Raw genomic sequence first — 21,393 nt, 5'->3', positions numbered from 1 at the left:
AAGTAAATCATTCATAATTAGTTGGATGTTATTAAATAAGTCACACAAACAAAAATGCTGTATTATGATATCCAACATTATCTTTATTTCCCCAAAATAATACATATAGACAACCTCACCTGACAGTTACAAGAAACATTCACATTTGAGTGTAGAAATTCTGGTCCATCGTTAGAAAGTAACCTCTCCTTGAATTAAACCAAACATAAAACTTTGGAGCAACACCATATTGCTTATGTGTGATCTTAAAATATAAATCTTTGTCACAATCAGAAAAATAAATTCATTTCCATAGGACTTTAGTGGTAAATTAAATTATATGTTATATGTTTTTTAAAGAAATCTCCAGAATATAATTTATTTTCTTATGAATGTTGCTGATATTAATATGGATGTTATCATGAAAAGCTTTCTGTAAGTGCATAGCTTTCATCTTTTACAATAGCAAAGGAGAAATGCTGATCAACATTCTGGAGAAGGTGTGAGTGACATTAGTTAGTCCTCAGTATTTAAGTGCTGTTGTAGTGAACGTTACATATATATATACCATCTGAGGTTTTCAGTATCCTGGAGCCTGTGCCACTCAGTGTCATATATATATATATATATATATATATATATATATATATATATATATATATATATATATATATATATATATATATATATATATTCTTAATTATTTTCTTTAAACTGAAAAAATACAACATAATGATTTAAATGAATGAACATGTTAACTGAACCACCTCATTTTTAAAGGAATAGATTATTGAAATGTATACAATTAATAATAAATGACATCATCCATCTTGCTTCCAACATGAACTTTTGCATATAGACCCCAGTCAGCTCCTTGCAACAGCATCATAAATAGACCAAGTAGGTGTGCATATATATATATAAATATATATATATATATATATACACACACTCTTCTACATTTGAAAGATCACAGATTACAGTCAATTATGACTAAAAACATCAACATTATAAAAGTCTTTGTTAGAGAAAGATAGAAGGAAAAAAAAGAACAATAATCACAGGTCATTATTTCATGCCATCACAAATGTTAGACACAGAAATATTTGACATCAAGGTTGAGAGTAAAAAAATCCCCCCCCCCCCCCCCCCCAAAAAAGAAAAAAAAAGATTCAAATGAACCAGCCTGCTGGTTCGAAAATACAGAAATGGCAGGATAGAGTTATTGTTCTTGGTTGCTAATAGCTTTTTTGTGTAAGAGTAGACAACAAGTACAAAGAGTAAACAACAAACATTAAGATAAGTTTTTCAGTGTCTTTAGAGAATCCCTTTATACTAGCTAATCAGAAACATCCAGAACACTAAGCTTTATCAGGCCACATAACTACCATATTTTTTGCCCTTTCAAAGTTAGTGTTACTTTAAATTTCCAGGAGTACTAACCCTGCAGAAAAGCAGCTGGATCATGCCACACACTCATTTGTTAGTTGGCATGAGCAATAATAATAAAGTTAATATAAATTTAAGACTTTCAAATGTAACGTAACTTCACCTCTATTTTATACTAGTGAATAGTGATTCTGCTTAAGCATGTCATTTTAAGCCACTGGACAGGTGAAATATTTAAGGGCCAATTCCCTGAACAAACTCAAAAATGGGCTCACACAAAACAGGCCCACATTGCACTTTTCTCTCAACTGACAAAAATAGTGTGCGAAATGAGTATGAAAAACTCACAATGTCAGTTTTTAATATGGTGAATGCTCTCAGATCAACTGAGAAAGATTCACGTCCATGATTAAGATCATGAATAGCTAATTAGATGACAAACAAGCAGTACATGACAGAAAACTGGGCTTCCCTTTCTCTCTCTGTCACCGTCATGCCTATTGTATACTGTTTCTTAGGGCACACCAGGTGCGGGTCAGAAACACAGATGCGGTTGCCAAGGACAGACATGTGACTATGAGTCATTGCATCTGATCTGTCTCCACAAACAATGCAATTATTCAGCTGTGTCTTATAACAAGGACTTTCCAAATCATTTGCTCTTGCATCTGAATACAGGATCTCACTAGGATACGAGTCACATGAACATTTAAATACTGACAAGACCCTAGCGAGAGAATGCCACAAATGGTGGCTGAGCTGTTGTTGAGTGCACCGCAGTGCTGTCAGAGCCAAAACTCAGAGTCACACAAATATTTGAAGCTGAAACAAGCAGCAAAGTGAAAAATTCAAATAGATTTGAAACAGAAATACTGACAGACTGAGTTAAAAATGGGGAATTTAACTGAAAGGGAAAGAAAGGGGGACAAGTACAGTATATTTCTGTATTTCATGTTCACCAGTCCAGCTGGAACATATGCAAGCAAACCATTGCCCGCCTCGGACAAATAAGCATAAGTGTTGAGATACTGAAAATGGTTATTATGGGGGAAACCATTTTCTCTGCCTAAGACATATTTGTATGGCCAGCCATACATGATTTCAGGTGCATTAATCAATGTTTACCACAGGCCTATTGGTTGGTTACTGACTAAACTGCATTATTACAATGTATGCGAGGGCAGATTTTAGTGGTTTGTATATAATATGGGTGTGAAATGCATCACAAAGAAATAAAGGATATTAAATCACCCCTCTTTAATATAACATTGAACTGAATTTCTGAATTTCTAAATCTTTTGGACTGCCCTCATATTTCACAGTGTTAGACTGAAGTTCCCATCGTGCCTCACTTTCAAGTAGTTTGTATTCTCAGAATCTGCTGTAAAATATTTATGATGATTAATTCTTAATCAAAGAACCATGAATGTTAGAAAAACGTACCCACCACCAGTTTTTCTTTTTGTTTTTGTTTGTTTTTCAGCAAATGTAATGCACAATTAGGGTGTTACGGCTGTAATATGCAAGTAATTTGTCAGACCCATAAGAGGAGAAAGTTCTGAAGTCAGTTGCCCACTCTGACATACAGTCCCTGTCTTGCTCTCTCAATCGTTAAAAAAAAAACAAAAAAACAAAAAAAAACGTGGTTGTGTGAGAGAGAGACCGTCGCGATCTCGGAGATCTAATGGCTCTCAATCACCACCGGTTCAAAAACACCTGCAGACACCCTGCCAAAGAATAAAAAACAATATTAATAAATGCAGCCATGGTGAGCCTAAGAGACTCAAGCCCAAACTTTTGAATGGTAGTATAAGTAATAAACGGATAATACAATTCTTACTGAACTTTTCTACATTTATAACACTACATTAAAAGGCATTTAAAAAGAGCGCCAATTTACCTGTTGACAAGCTGGATGCCACTTAAGGCTGTGGTACCATCTCTACTGATAAACAGTGTTAAATTGCTGTCTGTGGGAGAGAAGGTGACAGAATGATCAGCTTCAGAGATGTTAAGGCTTCACAAGTGAGTAATACCCTTACAGATATGTATCGGCATTGTATCCGTTTAATAAATGGGCTAAAGATGAGTTAATGGTCCTAAATATTTAATACTGCTTCTCAACACACCTTCATTGTTGCTGACATCTGCAAAGTTCTGACTCTGCACAATCTTCTCCACAATATCATCTGCATCGATTCGTGTGTCGTCCACCCACGTGGGATGGCTCTCCACAGAGTCCTTCTTTCTTCTGTGTAGATTTATAAATACTTCTTTTCAATCAAGTCAACTCAGTCACGTTATACTTTGTGTTTAAGCTATATCTGCTTGTGCAGTAAAACATAAGACAAAGTAGGTTGGTGAAGTTAAGTGCGTGTTGCCAGTGACTCCCCACCTTGAGGGTCTGTTTGGGGGCAGAGCAGGGCGAGGGGGACGTGGGGGCCTCTCTGGTTTTACCACCTCTTTCTCCGGCTCTACGGGGCTCTCGATAGTTGTAGACGTGCCTCCTGATGTGTTGCTGCTGCTGGTGGAGGTGTTCCGCCGGTGCTGGGACAGATCTGTCAGGCTGGAGGAGTGAGAGTGCTCTGTGCTGTAGCCTGAGTGGAGGACAAACATCCCACAAATCAGTGCATGAGTAACTAAGCAGTGACCATAGCACTATTGTGAAATATAATGTATTGTGCAAATGAAAAGTAAAACTCTCAAATGTAAAAAAGGGGCTCAAAATCTTTTTATGGTTGAATGTACTGATGAAAATAAACTGAAGATTTTCATTTTTATGTATCAACCTCTCAAGTTTTGATCAATAAGTACTCTACAGTTCAAAAAACCTTTTGAAAGAAATTAATACTTTTATTCAACAAGGATGCATTAAAAATGACAGTAAAGACATTTATATGGTTACAAAATATTTCCATTTCAAATAATTACTGTTCTTTTAATTTTTTCATTTTTATCAGAGAAACTTTAGGAAAAAATATATATATATAAAGCAGCACAACTGTTTTCTATGGAAGAGGATTGGGGCCAAGCAATAATAAAAAAATAAAACCATCTCGAGATTAAAGTAGTTAAATTTAGAGAAAAAAGTCGAGATAAAATGTTGAGAATAAAGTCATTAAATTAACGAATTTGTTCTCGTAATTTAATGAGTTTATTCTCGTAATTTAATGAGTTTATTCTCAACATTTTATCTCGACTTTTTTCTCGAAATGTAACAAAATTTTTCTCATAATTTAACGAATTTGTTCTCGTAATTTAATGACTTTATTCTCGTAATTTAATGAGTTTATTCTCAATATTTTATCTCGACATTTTTCTCGAAATTTAACGAGTTTGTTCTCATAATTTAACGACTTTTTTCTCGTAATTTAATGAGTTTATTCTCGTAATTTAATGAGTTTATTCTCAATATTTTATCTCGACATTTTTCTCGAAATTTAACGAGTTTGTTCTCATAATTTAACGACTTTTTTCTCGTAATTTAATGAGTTTATTCTCGTAATTTAATGAGTTTATTCTCAACATTTTATCTCGAAATTTCTTGAAATTTAACGAGTTTGTTCTCATAATTTAACGACTTTTCTCGTAATTTAATGACTTTTTTCTCGTAATTTAATGAGTTTATTCTCAACATTTTATCTCGACTTTTTTCTCGAAATGTAACAACATTTTTCTCATAATTTAACGAATTTGTTCTCGTAATTTAATGACTTTTTTCTCGTAATTTAATGAGTTTATTCTCAACATTTTATCTCAACCTTTTTCTCGTAATTTAACAACTTTAATCTCGAGATGGTTTTATTTTTTTTTATTATTGCTAATCCTCTTCCGTAGTTTTCAACATTGATAATAAAAAAATGTTTCTTAAACACCATATCAGCATATTACAATGATTTCTGAAGAATCATGTGAGACTAAAAACTGTAGTAATGATGCTGCAAATTCAGCTTTGCATTCACAGAAATAAAATTACTATTATTGTATATTAAAATAGACCTCACATTTTTTAAATTGCAATACTTGCAATATTGCAATATTACTGTTTTTAATGTATTTTTGCAGCCTTGGTGAACATAAGAGGCTTCTGTCAAAAATTTTGAAAAAATTTTTCAAAAATCTTAAAAAAAAAAAAAAAAAAAAAAAAAAACTTTTCTTAGGTGAAAATTTCTCTCAAAGAAATGTGTTTTTAAGAACATAAAAATCTCTGTATTACTGTTTTGTGTCCTGTACAATAAATTGCTTAAAACTGTATTCAATTAGAAGTTCAAATGATTAAATGTTAATTATAGAAGTGTGGTTTGAAGGTATTTTTTATACTATAATCAGCTATAATCTGTACCTGATGCTCTTTTGATCGTGCCCTGAGTCCCACCTGAGATTTTGCTCTGTTGGCTGGCAAAGCTGGAGTTGCGAGAGTGTCCCGTGTGGAACACTTCATCTGGACTGGACAGGTTCTCCTCCAACCCCTCCTGAAGACCTCCTGAGAACAAACAGCTTCAGGTCAGTCCAAAATATAGAACACCAACAATATACCATCTTCAAGATAGTCATAATAAAATATCAAAACTGTGCATTTTTAAGTTACAAAGGTAAAGCATTTATCCACTTGTTAACGTTCTCCATAATTTCAGAAGAGGTGTGTTGGTCATACCTGAGTTGTTCACAGAGGGTCTGATTTTGAGTGATCGGCGAGTGCTGCCGCCGAGGGGTGCTGGAGAGTGGTCGGCGGTACCCTCTCCCTTGCGGTCCAGCTGCAGAGAGGGGTCCTGCCCAGCCATGGCAATGGTCTTAGCTGTGCTCACAGGCCTGAGGAAGAGAAGAAAGACAACTTTAGATGTCATCAGGGAGCAATAAGTGCATGTGTTCTCTAAATTGCCTAAAATATGGGAGGGGTGCTATACTGAGCATGGATCAAGATACAGTAACAAACACAATGCACTTTCAACTAGACCAGTGGTTCTCAACTTCAAAACTCCAGAACTCAGTTTTAAAAGCTAAATGTTCTTTTTAGGAATCTTACATGACATTTGTAGTCATTCGTGATTTAATGGATAAAGATTAAGGATATTATAAGGACAATATTTTGAGCATCCGGTTGGTGAGGTCTGAAAACGCACTCTGATGCCGGAAGTGATCGCTCGCACTCATTGGAGTATATATGCGAGAGATCACTTCTGTCATCAGAGTGCGTTTTCAGACCTCACCAACCGGATGCTCAAGGCAGTTGGACATAGTGGTGTATTAGAGGTAAAAGAAATGATATAAATACTGTTCGGTTTCTAAACCAATCGTTTTGTGTCTTAGGACATCAATGTGTCGTCACGAGCCGCAGGGTTTAATATGGATTTGTCTGTGCATGTTTTTTTGACTCTTACAGATGGAATTCCCATTGACACGGAATTCCCACTGACACGGAATTCCCACTGACACGGAATTCCCACTGACACGGAATTCCCATTCCCATTATACAACTGACAGACGGCAACGGTTGGAGTTAAAAATCATCATTTGTGTTCTACTGAAGAAACACAGTCACCTACATCTTGGATGCGCTGGGGGTAAGCAGATAAACATCAAATTTTCATTTTTGGGTAAACTATCCCTTTAAAGATTATATTAATTAACATTATTTAACTACTTTAGTTAACATCAACTAAGAATGAACAATATTTCTACAGTATTTATATTTCTTAGTTAATGTTAATTTCAATATTTACTAATACATCAAAATCAAAAATGTTGTATTGGTTAACATTAGTTAATGCACTGTGAAAAAACATGAACAAACAAGGAACTTCTGGATTTTCATTAACAAGCATTATAGATTAATAGATAAATGTAACAAATGTATTGTTATTAGTTCATGAAACTAATGTTAACAAATGAGACCTTATTGTAAAGTGTTACCACACTAAGAAATAATCTTGATTTTTAATTGTTTTAGTGCATTTTAAAACTACTGAACTAGACAGATTCAGTATTCAGTAACACAAAAGTTAATCTACACTATACAACACACTCACGTTTTGAAGCAGGGATCTCCAGAGAGAAGAGTCATGCCAATGATAACCTGAAAGAAAGATGAACATATTAAAATATAAAAGAGTTAAACATAAATCATATCTGTTTCATAACATAACATAACATAACATAACATAACATAACATAACATAACATAACATAACATAACATAACATAACATAACATAACATAACATAACATAACATAACATAACATAACATAACATAACATAACATAACATAACAGATTTTGAAAGTAAAACAGACTGCTTGAAGGAACCTACACATGAAATCTAGATTAAAATGAATCAAAATTACAAAAATATCTATGATTAAATGTTATCTGGGGTTTTTTCCTTCACATTTTTCCTCCTGACATGTCTAAGAGACAGTGAGTCAGTCAGTCAGTCTGTCATTACAGGGACTCATGGGAGGGTTTGACCAGTCGCCCACACAGTGTAGCTGCTCTAGATGACTGCGTTTGTGGTGAGCACAGTGCTTCTGCTATCCTGTGTCCTTTTAAAATAGACTTTGAAGGTGCCAAGAATAATGCAGAGAAAGAGGTTCCTGGCCTTTCAAGATGTATAAGGTAGTGCTTTTGGTCTGACTGAGTGTTACAGGCCCATCAAAATGGACATGTCTAGTGTCACGCCTGAAATGAGATAAGGGACGACCAGCACCTACGCCTATGTGCACAAGCATTTACACAAACAGAGACACACTCACCTTGAGTATGGAGTTGTCCTGCCGAGTGTTCTTGGTGTCATAGCCCTCCAGTATACAGCAGCGAACAGTGGAGCCTGAACCAGCAAACTCCGCCAAGTTGAGGTCAGCAAAGCCCAGCTAGAGAGACAAAATAAAGATTTTATCATCCGTACTTCGACCAAACAAAAAAAATAAAACTCTACAGTTCTCCAGTTCCCCCCCACAGTTAAACCATTACCTTTATGAACATGACACTAAGAGTAAGTCAGGACAATCTTTATTTTCATCATTTATTCAGAGTAAAAAAAAGAAAATAAATGTTTGTCAAGCTGTAGAAGCATGAAGGCTAGTTTAAGGAAGAAAGTAAGGAAAGGGTTAACTCTTAAGAGCGCTCTTATATAACTACAGGCTTGTGAAGTTGGCAGAGTCAGTCATGCATGAAATCCCTCTCTGATTCAAACTCGATAAAGGTTTCTCAAACACTACTGGCAAGCATTCTTGTTATTTGCCTCATACATTTCTCTGGAATCTCGCTCAAATGTTCTTGCTCAAAAAATTCTATTAACCTTGGTTAACGATATAACGGTAACTGATATAATTCTTTCCATTTCCTTCATTGGATGAATACCCCACACAGTCAGCACATGAACAGCTGGCCTTTAAAAATCATTGATGTGTGATATTACAGCAAGGGATAAAGGGACTAATGCAAGGACACACACGGAATGATACGTTTTATTATCATCACACCTCCAAAAGTGAGTGAAAGAAGAACATTTATCCACCAAAATTATTTTTAAAATATATTTTTATTGGCCATGAAACTGTATTTTGCATCGATTTTAATACATATATTCTGTTCCTATAAGAATATTTTATATTAACCTTTATGTGAAATGCTGACTCTGATAGAAAAATAACTAGTTTTAACAGCTTAATAAAAATAATAACATACATTTCGTCACATGAAGTTCTATAGGATAAAATGCTTGTATATTTGAATTACTTCAAGGGATATTTCACCCAAAAATGAAAATTCTGTCATCATTTACTGTCATCATTGAACACAATAGAAGATATTTTAACCAAACTGTTGATGGTAGCCAATGACTTCCATTGTATGGAAAAAAATAACTGTTTACCAGCATTCTTAAAATATCTTCTTTTGTGTTGAACATATGAAAGAAACTCATACAGGTTTGGAACAACTTGAGGGTGAGTAAATGATTAAAGAATTTTCATTTTTATGTAAACTATCCCTTTGAATAAAAAAAAGAGAGGGTAAGACTATTGTTCTTGCTATTATGTAAGAGTTTTAAATAACTGCAAACTGTACACCTGCTAAAAAAGCAGGAGAGACTGAGACATTAGGTTATTTTCTCATCTTCTCACAGACCTGAGTATGCGTGTGTGCACCATTCCTTATCTATATTTGCTGTTCCACTGCTGCCTTTAGCACAAACCATTTCCTCTGTGACAGGCACACTTCTCCTTTCTAGAAATGATTGCTGTCCCTAAAAGGTTTATGTGGTTTATTCCAGACAACGCTGGTTTTCTGTGCTATTTCTAAGACTGACAATTACCAAGTGATTCCAGGATTCACAAACATTTTCATCAATCAAATTCATGTTAACTCATTTCAGTTCATCGATGTGCTGTATTAGTAAAGATTACCATCAATGTACTGTGGCATTTAAATATCTGCCATAGCAAAGGTTCAAATATTTATTTCATCCTAAAGGTCATATCCACCCCCTCCTTCCTGTGTTTCTCCCTCATTCCTGGTTACAGTCCATAGATTTGACCTCCCTCATTCCCAGCTTTTGCTGCATCAGCAAGCTGTTTTGACAAACTGCTCCTGTTCAGGATGTAAGGGATCAGTAAATGAAGAGAAAAGGACATGGATGCACACTCCCAAACAAAACATCCTCCTGCATCTCTTTACAAACACAAATGTGCCATTCACATCTTTCTCTGCAGTAATTTGGCCATGATGACCTTAACCAGCAATCACAATATGTCACATGCAAGGACAACCAGCAGCACTGCTATGAGTGTCACACTTAAACAATATAAATATAATTTATTCCTACGATGGCAAATCAGAATTTTCAGCAGTCATTACTTCAGAATATTTAGTGTCACATGATCCTTCAGAAATCATTCTAATATGCTGATTTGGTGCTCAAGAAGCATTTCTTTATTATCAATGTTATGTAACATCATAAATGCCTTTACTGTCACTTTAGATCAATGTAAGGCATCCTTGTGGAATTATTGTATTAATTAAGAAAAAAATCGTACCGACCAGTAAAGTACATATTCTCAAATGTTTGAATACACAGTACCTTTTTATATGCAATCACACTAAGGGCCTTTGTTTAGGGAACGCCTCAAATCCTTTGTTTGCTGACACGAGAAATGGCCTGTGTCAGACTTTCTTGTAATTACTAAATATGTGTTCAGCTTTGTCTATTTTCACTGATTGCTTGAAGTTATTGTACAATTAATGTAGGGTGGTACAAGCAATGCCTGATAACTGTGTGCTTTAGAGATTCTCAAGGTGTGGAAACACATGTCTATGACAGGTCCAGACCAGATTCCCAGATTCACAGAATCCCTAAAACTAACCTCCCACTGCATTACACCATTTATATTTGCTTATGCACTAATTCCTGTACAACTGGAGTGTCTCTGAGTACAGTATGCATACTCGTGTGTATATGCATGTGACTGACAAGAGCTTTGTTTATAAACATATAATCCCAAGAAAAAAAAGACCTTTTGTCTGATAGAGCGTGAGAAAGAAATCTGTGATGTTCCTTTAGAGACAGTATCATGAAACAATCCTATGGAGAGAAAAAAAAAAGAGAGAGAGAAAGGAATGAGAAGAAAGCTCTTACCTTTGAAAAAGCCTTTCCACCTTTAAGTTCCTGCAAGGAAAAAAGGTAAAGAGAGAAAGAGATCATTTGTTGTGTAATATGTTTGCCATTGGTGTGGTGAGCTATGAGGCAAAGGGAGTGAAGGGTAATGAGAGCAAACATCAGACCTCATTGAATATCTCCACAATCTGATCATTAATCAGGGACCAGGGTAAGGGTGTTTCTTCAATCACGGGCACTTTAATGTCCCAGGGGATATTTTTATTAAAGGGGTCATGAATTGAGATATCAACTTTTCCTTGAGCTTTTGATATGTGAGAGGTCATAGTACTATAAGAATATCCTGTAAGTTTCAGAATTGAAAACTTCCTTGTTAGTCCAATAAAAGCTTTTATTGACACCAGGCCCAGCGAGCGACTTGTCCCGGAATGTCAAAAATTTATGTAGATGGGTGAAACGGCATACATGTACATTTAGTACAGGACTAAAAATAACAATTACCTTTCAGAGGATCCTAATGCTAGGAATATGGTTATTTATTATCAACAATGTGAATGCCTCAGTTGTGCTTTATTTATTTGTATTTGGTACATTTCACTGTGGATTCTTTAGTAAATCAATCACATTTCTGCGCATGCTTTGCAAACAGACTTTTAACTGTGTTAATTCTAATGCCTGATCTGATATGTAATGATTCATTTACAGTCAGATGTTCTTTGTCTGTGTGTCAGTAAATCAAACCAGTGATTAAATGGTCAACTTCACATTGTTTCCCTTAGTAGGATGAAAATAATCTTAATTAAACAGCGATTAAATTATATAGAAAGTGATAAACAAACACTCCCTTTACAATCGCTGGAGCTGTCAATCAAACAGTGCAGGTTTATCAGTGACAGTTCTAAACTCATGCCCCAGAAAACATTATAAAACAATAAAACAACTTAAAGTTCATATGAAATTGAAATCCAATCATTCATCTTTAATTTTGGCTTCAAATGCAATTTATGTATAAATTGTAATGTTTTAACCTTGTCCTTGACACAGATTTTCTAACTTAAAATATGAAAGTGTATTATAAAAAATATTAATTGTATTTAAAAACTATGATAATGATGATAATCTAACTTAAGACTGAAATAAACAAACCAATTCAATATCTATTGTGAGGATAAGTATTAATATCAATTTTTACGCATATTACTTGTGTCCTCAAATGTGCAACAACCAACAATTTTTCACCAAATAAAGTATCATCCAAACTAAGTGTAATTGGTTACCAAGAAGACAAAAGTGTCAGTCAAGGGCATATATGTGATAATTTGATAGATAAATGTAGCAGAATATTTTTATTGTGCAAAAAGGATGACAATGTTATTTAACTGTGTGAATTTAGGATACATAAATTGCCGGCTATTTTATTTACAAAAAAAAAAAAAAAAAATTCCACCATAGTCCACTGGGCCAAAAGTGTCTATAGCTACACTTTTAAAAATGCTTTGAAAATAATCATCACTTCAGATTAAAATGAGCCATTATTATTATTTTTTGCGGAGCTGAAAAGAAAAGTTATTGTTGAGAGTGTTACAGGTCTAAGATGAGATCTGTGTGTGCGAGTGAGACTAACCTTACGCACAGACACTCGGCAAATGCAGGGGTCCAGGACCCCCGTGGCAGGACTGGCACTCATCTTGCACACAAAGGAGTACTTCTTTCGCCAGCGAACACAGTTCTCCTGAACCTCCTGCCTGTAGAGAGACACAGACAGAGAATGAGTTATCAACATCATTATAAATCTTAGTCCATCTTTATAAGCCAGCCAGTGGAATATTACTGAGGAGACCACAGATAAAACAAATAACACAATGAACGCTATGATGATTAACAAATGGACAACAGACCGTCTGGATGAGTTTTTTTTAGAAAGTTCACAAGGTCAGAGATTTTGAAAGTCTGATCATTGATGGCAAAAAGTTTTGTACATCTATTCACTGGAACTAGTCGCTCTTAACCACAATGGTCCATCTGTGTGAACTAACAGGACTTTGTACAGGAAACTAAAATGTTAAGGAATCAGATTAGAACCCAGCTGAGCTGTCAGTCACAAATGAAACTAGACTGTGGCAGTAGAGGCTGTAAAAGAGACTGTACAGTATGAAATCCAAAGGAAACTTTTTCATTCTTGTCCTTTCATCTCTGTAGACCTCTTTGATGAAAGTGGGTCAGTATGTTCTCCCTTCACTTTCTGTTATGTTCCTTCTCATCATCCTCCATTCCTGCAGCTCTTTTGTGCTGCACCACTTTCTTACATCCCCACCACTTTCATAAACTCCCCCCAAAGGCTGCATATCAAATTGTTTTTTTTTTCTCCATATTTGTTAAAAGGTGCCCTAGAACCACTTTTTACAAGATGTAATATAAGTCTAAGGTGTCCCCTGAATGTGTCTGTGAAGTTTCAGCTCAAAATACCCCATAGATTTTTTTAATTCATTTTTTCAACTGCCTATTTTGGGGCATCATTAACTATGCACCGATTCAGGCTGCGGCCCCTTTAAATTGTGCTCCGTGGCTAAAGCTAACATTACACACTGTTGGAGAGATTTATGAAGAATGAAGTTGTGTTTATGAATTATACAGACTGCAAGTGTTTAAAAAATTAAAATAGTGACGGCTCTTGTCTCTGTGAATACAGTAAGAAACGATGGTAACTTTAACCACATTTAACAGTACATTAGCAACATGCTAACAAAACATTTAGAAAGACAATTTACAAACACCACAAAAAATATCATGCTATCATGGATCATGTCAGTTATTATCGCTCCATCTGCCATTTTTTGCTATAGTTCTTGCTTGCTTACCTAGTCTGATGATTCAGCTGTGCACAGATCCAGACGTTAATACTGGCTGCCCTTGTGTAATGCCTTGAACATGGGCTGGCATATGCAAATACTGGGGGCTTACATACAGTAACAGTCGGTGTTATGTTGAGATTCGCCTGTTCTTCGTAGGTCTTTTAAACAAATGAGATTTACATAAGAAGGAGGAAGCAATGGAGTTTGAAACTCAATGTATGTCTTTTCCATGTACTGAACTCTTGTTATTCAACTATGACAAGGTAAGTTACATTTTTGAATCTAGGGCACCTTTAACAGAAAATATTCTTTTAAATTTGTACTTTACAAAATATTGTGTTAATTCTGAAGTAAAAAATTTCAAGTTAGATGCAAGTGGTATGTTGTTGTTGGTGTTTATTTATGAACGAATATTATAATGCATAGAGTTATTATTTAATAATCCCATGAAATAAATGTACAAATCAAAAATTACATTATTATATCAAAACATATAATGTCAAAATGCATATATGACTGAATATCTGCATTGCATACCTATTGCATTTGGATCTATAAAAATTAAACATAAAAAATAATTCTTTCAGTATGGGAGCCACACTTTGGAAATATTTTAAGATATGATCTTTTCAGATTTTTAACCATTTAACATCAACTGAGTATTTATACATGCTGTTATGCAGGCCTTTTTCATGAGTTAGATTTGTCTCAAAAATACTTTTGTAAAAAATATTCATCAACATGAATATTTGTATTAACATTAACAAAGGTTATATTCTGTAAAAAAAACAAACAAAAAAAAAAAAAACAAGTTGCTCATTGTTAGTTCATATTAATATTTATTTTAAAGTGTTAAAATAAACTATATCAAATATATTTTATCTCATCTATATTTTATATACTCTGCAAAAATGAGAAAATATATTCTGTAGATTTACCTGAGAAGCCTTTTTTCATAATTTTTAAATTTTCTGCTATTCCAACTAAATTCTGTAGGAACATTTTTTAGCCTCTAATATGGAGACTGCAATCACAAAACCAAGCACTGTTGTGTCTGTCTTAGATTATGTCTTAAGTTCGTTGACTAAGGTTTCCACGCTGTTATCCTTCATATTGTACAGTGCCTGGAGGCAGATTTGATGGCCTCTTCCAGTCCTTTATTTACCCTGGGCTTGTTGCCAAGGCATCTGTCCCTGATATCCGCCAGCGTGCCAGGGAAAACGAGAGCGGATAAAGGCACATCCATTACTCGAGTGTGACGCTGAACAGGCCGGCCCTCCACCAGTACCACACACACCAACTGCTGATGGGCTACAAGTCACATTTGACTCAGATATATCTGATACGAATGATTGATTTGCATCCCAGACTAAACAGACGGAAAATGTGTCCCATTTCAAAGCAAATTGTGAATCTAAACTAATAAGGCTTTTTAGCTAATATTACACAGTGAAGCTGAGGAAGACTTCCAAACACACTCCACATGACAGACACACATGTCTACAGCCCCTGGCTCAGAGTTCTTTCAGTGTCTGAGTAACATCCTATGGCTTTGTTCAGTTTAGTGAGAAAGTTTTTCCTTCCTGTTCTCTGAGCAACATCAGACATTCACAAGTTCCTCTGAAACACCCAAACACCTGTCAGCTCACAGCTGGAGGATGAAGCATAGATCACATCAAGACTTTACTGGCGGTCTGAAGATCACCAGAATATTACATTTTCATTCTTAAGTATTGAAAGAACAAAGTATGGATGATCAAAAATGAACTTTGTAATATAATGAGGTATGAAATCATAAAGAGATTAGCTGAATTTTACAATCTTCTTGACATTTTACATCCTGTTCCTTCATGTTCGGTCTATTGTCGTACACGCAACCACCAGTTCAGGAAAACACTGTGGCAAAGCATGACTAGACAAAACTATAGCGTTATTCAGTCATGACATTAAGTTGTAGGACAATTCAGAAGGCTGTGGGCTTCCTCTGGAATTCCTAATGGGTTTTTAGAAAAGCAGTTTAAAATGTATAAGTAACAATGTCAGTGGTTATTATTACCTGAAAACATTCTGTTCTTCAACATAAATTACACAGTCAGACCTTGAAACTGCTAAGCTTTGAAAACTATATAAAATAAAAGGTTACTACTAAACAAAAGGACTATGATGGTTGTCCTATTCATTAAGCACATAAATTAATTCATATTATATATATATATATATATATATAATATTATATTATATAATATTATATAATATTATATTATATTATATTATATTATATTATATTATATTATATTATATTATATTATATTATATTATATTATATTATATATATATATAACATTAAATAATAAAATAAAATAAAATAAAAAACAGCTTCAAATCAAACCAAGTTAGAATTTAAAAGGTATTCTTAATTCAGTTCTGAAAGGCACATAACCCCAGTGAACATCAAACAGAAGACGGATAAAGAAACAATCGTCTCTGCATGGGGTCCATCTACATAGGGCAAAACACAGCCACTGATTACATGAATGATTACATGACAGTACTCACTCACTGTCACATACATGAACCAACAGACACAGATAAGGACTGTAAAGTGCCCCAGATATTCTCGGATGATAATTACTCAGCATGACTCAGAACACCCCTGATTCACAGAACAAATGCAGATTGGAGCTTAGGTTCCACATGGATCCAACCACACACACACACACACACACACACACACACACACACACAGCTCTAACAGTCCTGCTCAAAAGAGCCACTACAAAGCTGTTGTCACTAACCACACATCAGATGGGAAAGATCATCTGTTGTATGAGTAACCTGGCAAGCAATAAATGTCTGCTAAGTCACTTGTGCCACAATGAAATCATTTAACGGTTAACATTTAACATTACTGTAAAAACTACCTTAACTGACATCTGTGACGTGAGCAAAGCTGATTAAACTTCCATTCTTTCACAATTAGGTGACAAAGTATGTACTTTTTCATGAAGCAATTTCTTTTTATCATTGACATACATGAAAAAAGAAATTAAAGAAATTAGCCAGCCACTGATACACTATTGCTGTATTAAAACATAAAGGGATGGATGGCGTGACAAAGTGGTTAAGCATCACAACTGGTAGGAATGAACCACATGAAGGAATATTTGTGTGCCCTTGAGGTCGGCAGTGAACCCTTGGATGCTCCAGTGGGACTGTCCAAATATATACGTATACACACACACACAACTCAATGCTGATAAAATATCTGGTCTCCACAATATCTGGGACATGTGAGAGTGTGGTATAATGATTAACAACTGACTTTATTTAATGTTTGATAACTGCCATAATAAGATCTAATTATGTGAGCCTCCTTGGTCGTAATTGTAATGAAAAGTTAGCAAGCTCATTAGAGTGTAAACCCTCATGGACCTCATTAGAGATTAATAAACAAGGATGGGTCCTCTCTGGACTCACATCTCAATGCAAAAACAAAGATTAGGTTGCTCTTGTTATGAAGATGTGAAATCATCAGTGTCATCAGAGGGTCTGGTTTCATGGCTTTTATTTCATACGAAGATCTTTTAAGTCACACACTTGCGGTTCCTCTACATCTTTCTATGGGCTTTCTAGAGACATTTTGTGGATTTTAATGCTCACTACCAATGTAACTTCATATTCATAACATTACATACACTATGACACTACACAAGATGAAATGACGTCCCGAAGCCTTTTGTCATTTATGAATCCCCACGACATCCTATGTCAAGCAGATTGTGGCAAAATCGGGGCAAAATCATGTAGTCTGAACCGGGCATTAGTACAGATTTTTGCTATTTTCAACCACTTTTGCTTGTGTAACTAAAAGGTGCAAATTGCAGCAAACTGGCCGGGAAAGTGTTAAACTAGGCAAGTTATGGGTTTGTCATCTGATTATGACGAGGTATTTAAAAAGGCAGGGCTGTGCAATTTTTAAACTGACCTTGACAGAGTAAACAGAAAGAAAGAGAAAGCAAAAATAACACTGTTGATCAGTAGTTTTGATCCCTTTAGCTTTAAGGTGCTACTTTGGATCCTAACACATCATAAAAATTCATAAATCACTATATATAACTGCAAAATATGGAACATGCACAAACAAAATATTCTTTGTCCCACTTGTGGACATGTGGAATTAACTCTAGAAAGGAAATTACATGACTTGAGCTAAATATTAGAATGATTTAAGAAGGATCTTTTGACACTGAGGACTGGAGTAATGATGAAAAACAGCTGCATAAGAATAAATTACATTTGAAATTAAAATAGAAAAGATATTTTAAACTGTAATAATATTTCACAATACTACTGTTTTACTGTATTTTTATTTATCAAATAAATGTAGCCTTAGTGAGTATTAAGAGATCTCTTTCAAAACATTACGAAATCTTACCAAGCCCAAATTTTTAAATGGAGGGGTGTACATTTCTGCACAAATATAAAAACACTATATGACTTGTGAGTTATGCAGCTGTAAAGTAGTGAAACCAAGTCTTCAAGAGAAAGTCGTTTTAACAGAATCCCCTGCATCTCTCTTCAGAATAATCTTTATTTGCTCCCTCTTTTTCTCTCACACACACACACACACACACTAAACGTACAGTTAGCCTCCACTGTTATGTAAGGCCCTTCCCACAGGTGTGCTGTGTCACTACAGGAAGAGTCATTCTTACATAACCTGGACTTCTGGTTCCTCTGTCGCTCATGAGGGATAGCTGATTACACTAAAGCTCACTCGTGTGAGTGCCAATGAGAACATTTAACTTAAAGCAAACAGAAACAGTGCAAACACACACCTCTGTCTCTCTGCTTTTTTTTCAGCCTCTCTTGAATTTTAAACTTGTAAAAAAACTTCAAAGCATGCAGACAGGTGCAAACAGGCTCACTGTTGACATGACGAGACATGACAGAGGAAGTCAAAGGCACCTGCATGTGAAGAGCACATAAAATGTAAACAATGTAAATAATAGCTCACAGCGTATTACAGCGTGTCATGTAACAGGTTTTGCATTTTTTAACACGCAACATTTTTTAAACTGTTTTTGAACACATCAAAGCTCCCCCCCAAGACACGCATCTGATTTGTGTTAGGTGAACCTGAAACCCAAAAATTATACAAGGCTCCCTTAAGGAGGATTGGTCGATTAGTCATTCTGGCAAGATGGTTTTGAAAACATGTACTTTTGTGCATCATTATTCAGTAAACACTGGGATTTTGTACACTTATAAAGGAGAGGTTAAAGATCCATCTACAGTTTCTACATTTTGTGTTTCCCTGAAGTCCAATTATAATGTTAGTGAAAGTTTTTGGCAGCAAGACCGTCATCATTATGTCTTCCCACCCTCTCTCTGACCCATAGAATTAAACAGGCTGTTTTTGCTACTGCAACTTTAAGTTAAAAATGTTAATATGTAAATGAACTCTTAAGACTGGTTAACCTCTTTATGTTTATGTTGATATGTCAACATGGGCAATCTACAAAGCCCCTAAAAGACATGGTGATGGAGAAAAAATTATATTATTCCCAATGCTTTTGTGTTCACTTGCAAAACTTGAACACTTCTATATCAAAAGAGCAAGAAGAATCCTGCTTTCCATGATATGTCCCCTTTAACTACATGTAAAAGGACATTCATACTCAGGCACATCTGTGTAAAATCTGTAACAGAGATCAGAGAGGTAGCAGATGCATTCCTCATCTGGATCGGGGAGAACAGGAATGACGAAGGAGGGAATCAAGCTGGAGAGAGGAATGAAAATATGAGTCAGTCACATGCACATGTACGCTCACATGCATCCACAAAATACAGATACACACCTATATTAGAATGGGTGAAAAATAACAAAGCATATGGGATGAGAACAATGTGAAGGAAAAATAAACAAGATAATATACACGTTATTAAGTTGCACTGAGGTCATGTTGGCTGCTGAACAAAACAATGGATGTGACGTGGATGTGTGGTGATCATTTGCAAGGTGAGATCACCATAGGGTCTATATTGAGCACAAAAGATGTATTGAGAGATATGATCACACACTCTCCATATATGGAAGCACAGAGCTCTGGGTAATGAGACTGAGTGTATTTCTAAGAGCAATGTGACAAGCTGATACGGTCACACATAGTGAGAAAAAGACTATCGTAACCTACATTTCATGCTGAGTTTAATGTATTGGGGAGCTGGAATATGGACCAATGAGATTTCACAAGGAAAACATTACATTTCTTCTCACTTGATTAGGACATGACTTGAGATTTAATGAGGTGAAAAACATTTTACAGGCCCTTGATGTGTCTGTTTTTGTTTTTATGTTAAATTGTCTGCCCGCAGGTCGACAAGACCCTAGTACTTGCTTTATTAGCGGCGACTGTGGTTCATTGCCACTGAAAATTGAGTGCAGCATTCCAAAAACTGTGTTTTGTGGCAGCACGTGGGATACGGTACACGTGCTGCATCTTAAAATGTGACCGACTCAAGATTATCAAGCCTAATGAATTATTCATGTTCTCTCCATCATGTTGAAAAACTCAAGAGAGAAAGCGATGTGAGGCACTGGAGTGGCTGATATCTATATTTCATCACCCTGCAGAGCTCATTAGCTTAGTGGAGCATCTAGATCTGCTGTGCAAACAAACGGCCTGTGGGCCAAATACGACCCATAGAGGGAGTAAAATCTTTAAAAAAAAAAAAAAAAAATTGCAATTAAAGCACCACAGAATAAAATAAACAAAAATTGTGTTTACTGGAATGTCATTTTGACAGACCTTAGGTTACTCCTTGAAAAAAAGAAAAAAAGAAAAAAAGTTGGAATATTGGATAAAAAGATTTTTTTTTTTTTTTTATTAAACACTACTGTTGAAATGTGAGGAATCTGTAAGAATTTTAAGTATCTTATTCTCAAGACTACATTTAACCAAAAATAAAATAAAAACAGAATAAAACAGTATTGTGAAATAATATTACAATTAATGGGGTCATGAAATGCATTTTCAGATATTTATATTATGTTTCTAGAGGTTAGCTTATGATTTAAAGTTGTTCATGTTAAAATATTTGTAAAAATGATAATTTTCCATCCTCATTTTTACTCTCTGTAAAGAACACAACATTTCAAGGGTGTTACATCTTCTGAATCGCAAGTAAAATGCCCACTTCTGTGAACTTAATCGCAAATATACGTATTGCATAAACTGCACCGGTATATATATTCAAATTGACTACGTTTTCTTCACACAATATATTAATATTTATCTCAAGAAAACGTTGTTAATCCATGTATGTACGGATTTGATTAGCAGCACTCATGCACTTTGTCTCTTAATAGCATTAAATGCTGGCATAACGTCTATTACGTCTATTAATGGCATTTCCTTCAAGGACATGTTGAGAATAAATAATTCTGGTGTGAAATGACACGAACAGACGAAAACCTTGTAGTTTAATTGATCAGGCACTTCATTAAAAATAAAATTCAGCCATGCATTTCTAATACTTTGTTCTTTTGGAAGAGTATGA

General features: G+C 35.0%; 1 protein-coding gene across 4 annotated transcripts in view; it reads right to left on the bottom strand.

Moving 5' to 3' along the window:
* Positions 1 to 1,134: 1,134 nt before the first annotated feature.
* eeig1b (estrogen-induced osteoclastogenesis regulator 1b) overlaps positions 1,135 to 21,393 on the bottom strand; it is a 37,419-nt gene continuing 17,160 nt past the window's right edge. The window contains exons 4-14 of one of the 4 annotated variants that reach the window (XM_067407056.1): positions 19,512 to 19,613; positions 12,603 to 12,723; positions 11,000 to 11,029; positions 8,118 to 8,234; positions 7,395 to 7,441; positions 6,023 to 6,177; positions 5,711 to 5,851; positions 3,764 to 3,965; positions 3,498 to 3,619; positions 3,269 to 3,338; positions 1,135 to 3,095 (exon numbers count right to left, since the gene is read on the bottom strand). In XM_067407056.1, coding sequence (XP_067263157.1) covers positions 3,050 to 3,095; positions 3,269 to 3,338; positions 3,498 to 3,619; positions 3,764 to 3,965; positions 5,711 to 5,851; positions 6,023 to 6,177; positions 7,395 to 7,441; positions 8,118 to 8,234; positions 11,000 to 11,029; positions 12,603 to 12,723; positions 19,512 to 19,613 — 1,153 coding nt within the window. In that variant the 3' untranslated portion in view covers positions 1,135 to 3,049. The remainder of the gene's footprint in view (positions 3,096 to 3,268; positions 3,339 to 3,497; positions 3,620 to 3,763; positions 3,966 to 5,710; positions 5,852 to 6,022; positions 6,178 to 7,394; positions 7,442 to 8,117; positions 8,235 to 10,999; positions 11,030 to 12,602; positions 12,724 to 19,511; positions 19,614 to 21,393) is intronic. The other 3 variants (XM_067407057.1, XM_067407058.1, XM_067407060.1) reach the window with 3 other exon arrangements.

The sequence above is a fragment of the Chanodichthys erythropterus genome, chromosome 13 (genome assembly GCF_024489055.1).
Source record: "Chanodichthys erythropterus isolate Z2021 chromosome 13, ASM2448905v1, whole genome shotgun sequence".
Classification (NCBI taxonomy): Eukaryota; Metazoa; Chordata; class Actinopteri; order Cypriniformes; family Xenocyprididae; genus Chanodichthys; species Chanodichthys erythropterus.
Note: the sequence above shows the minus strand (reverse complement) of the source record. Positions and strands in the feature narration are given on the sequence as shown.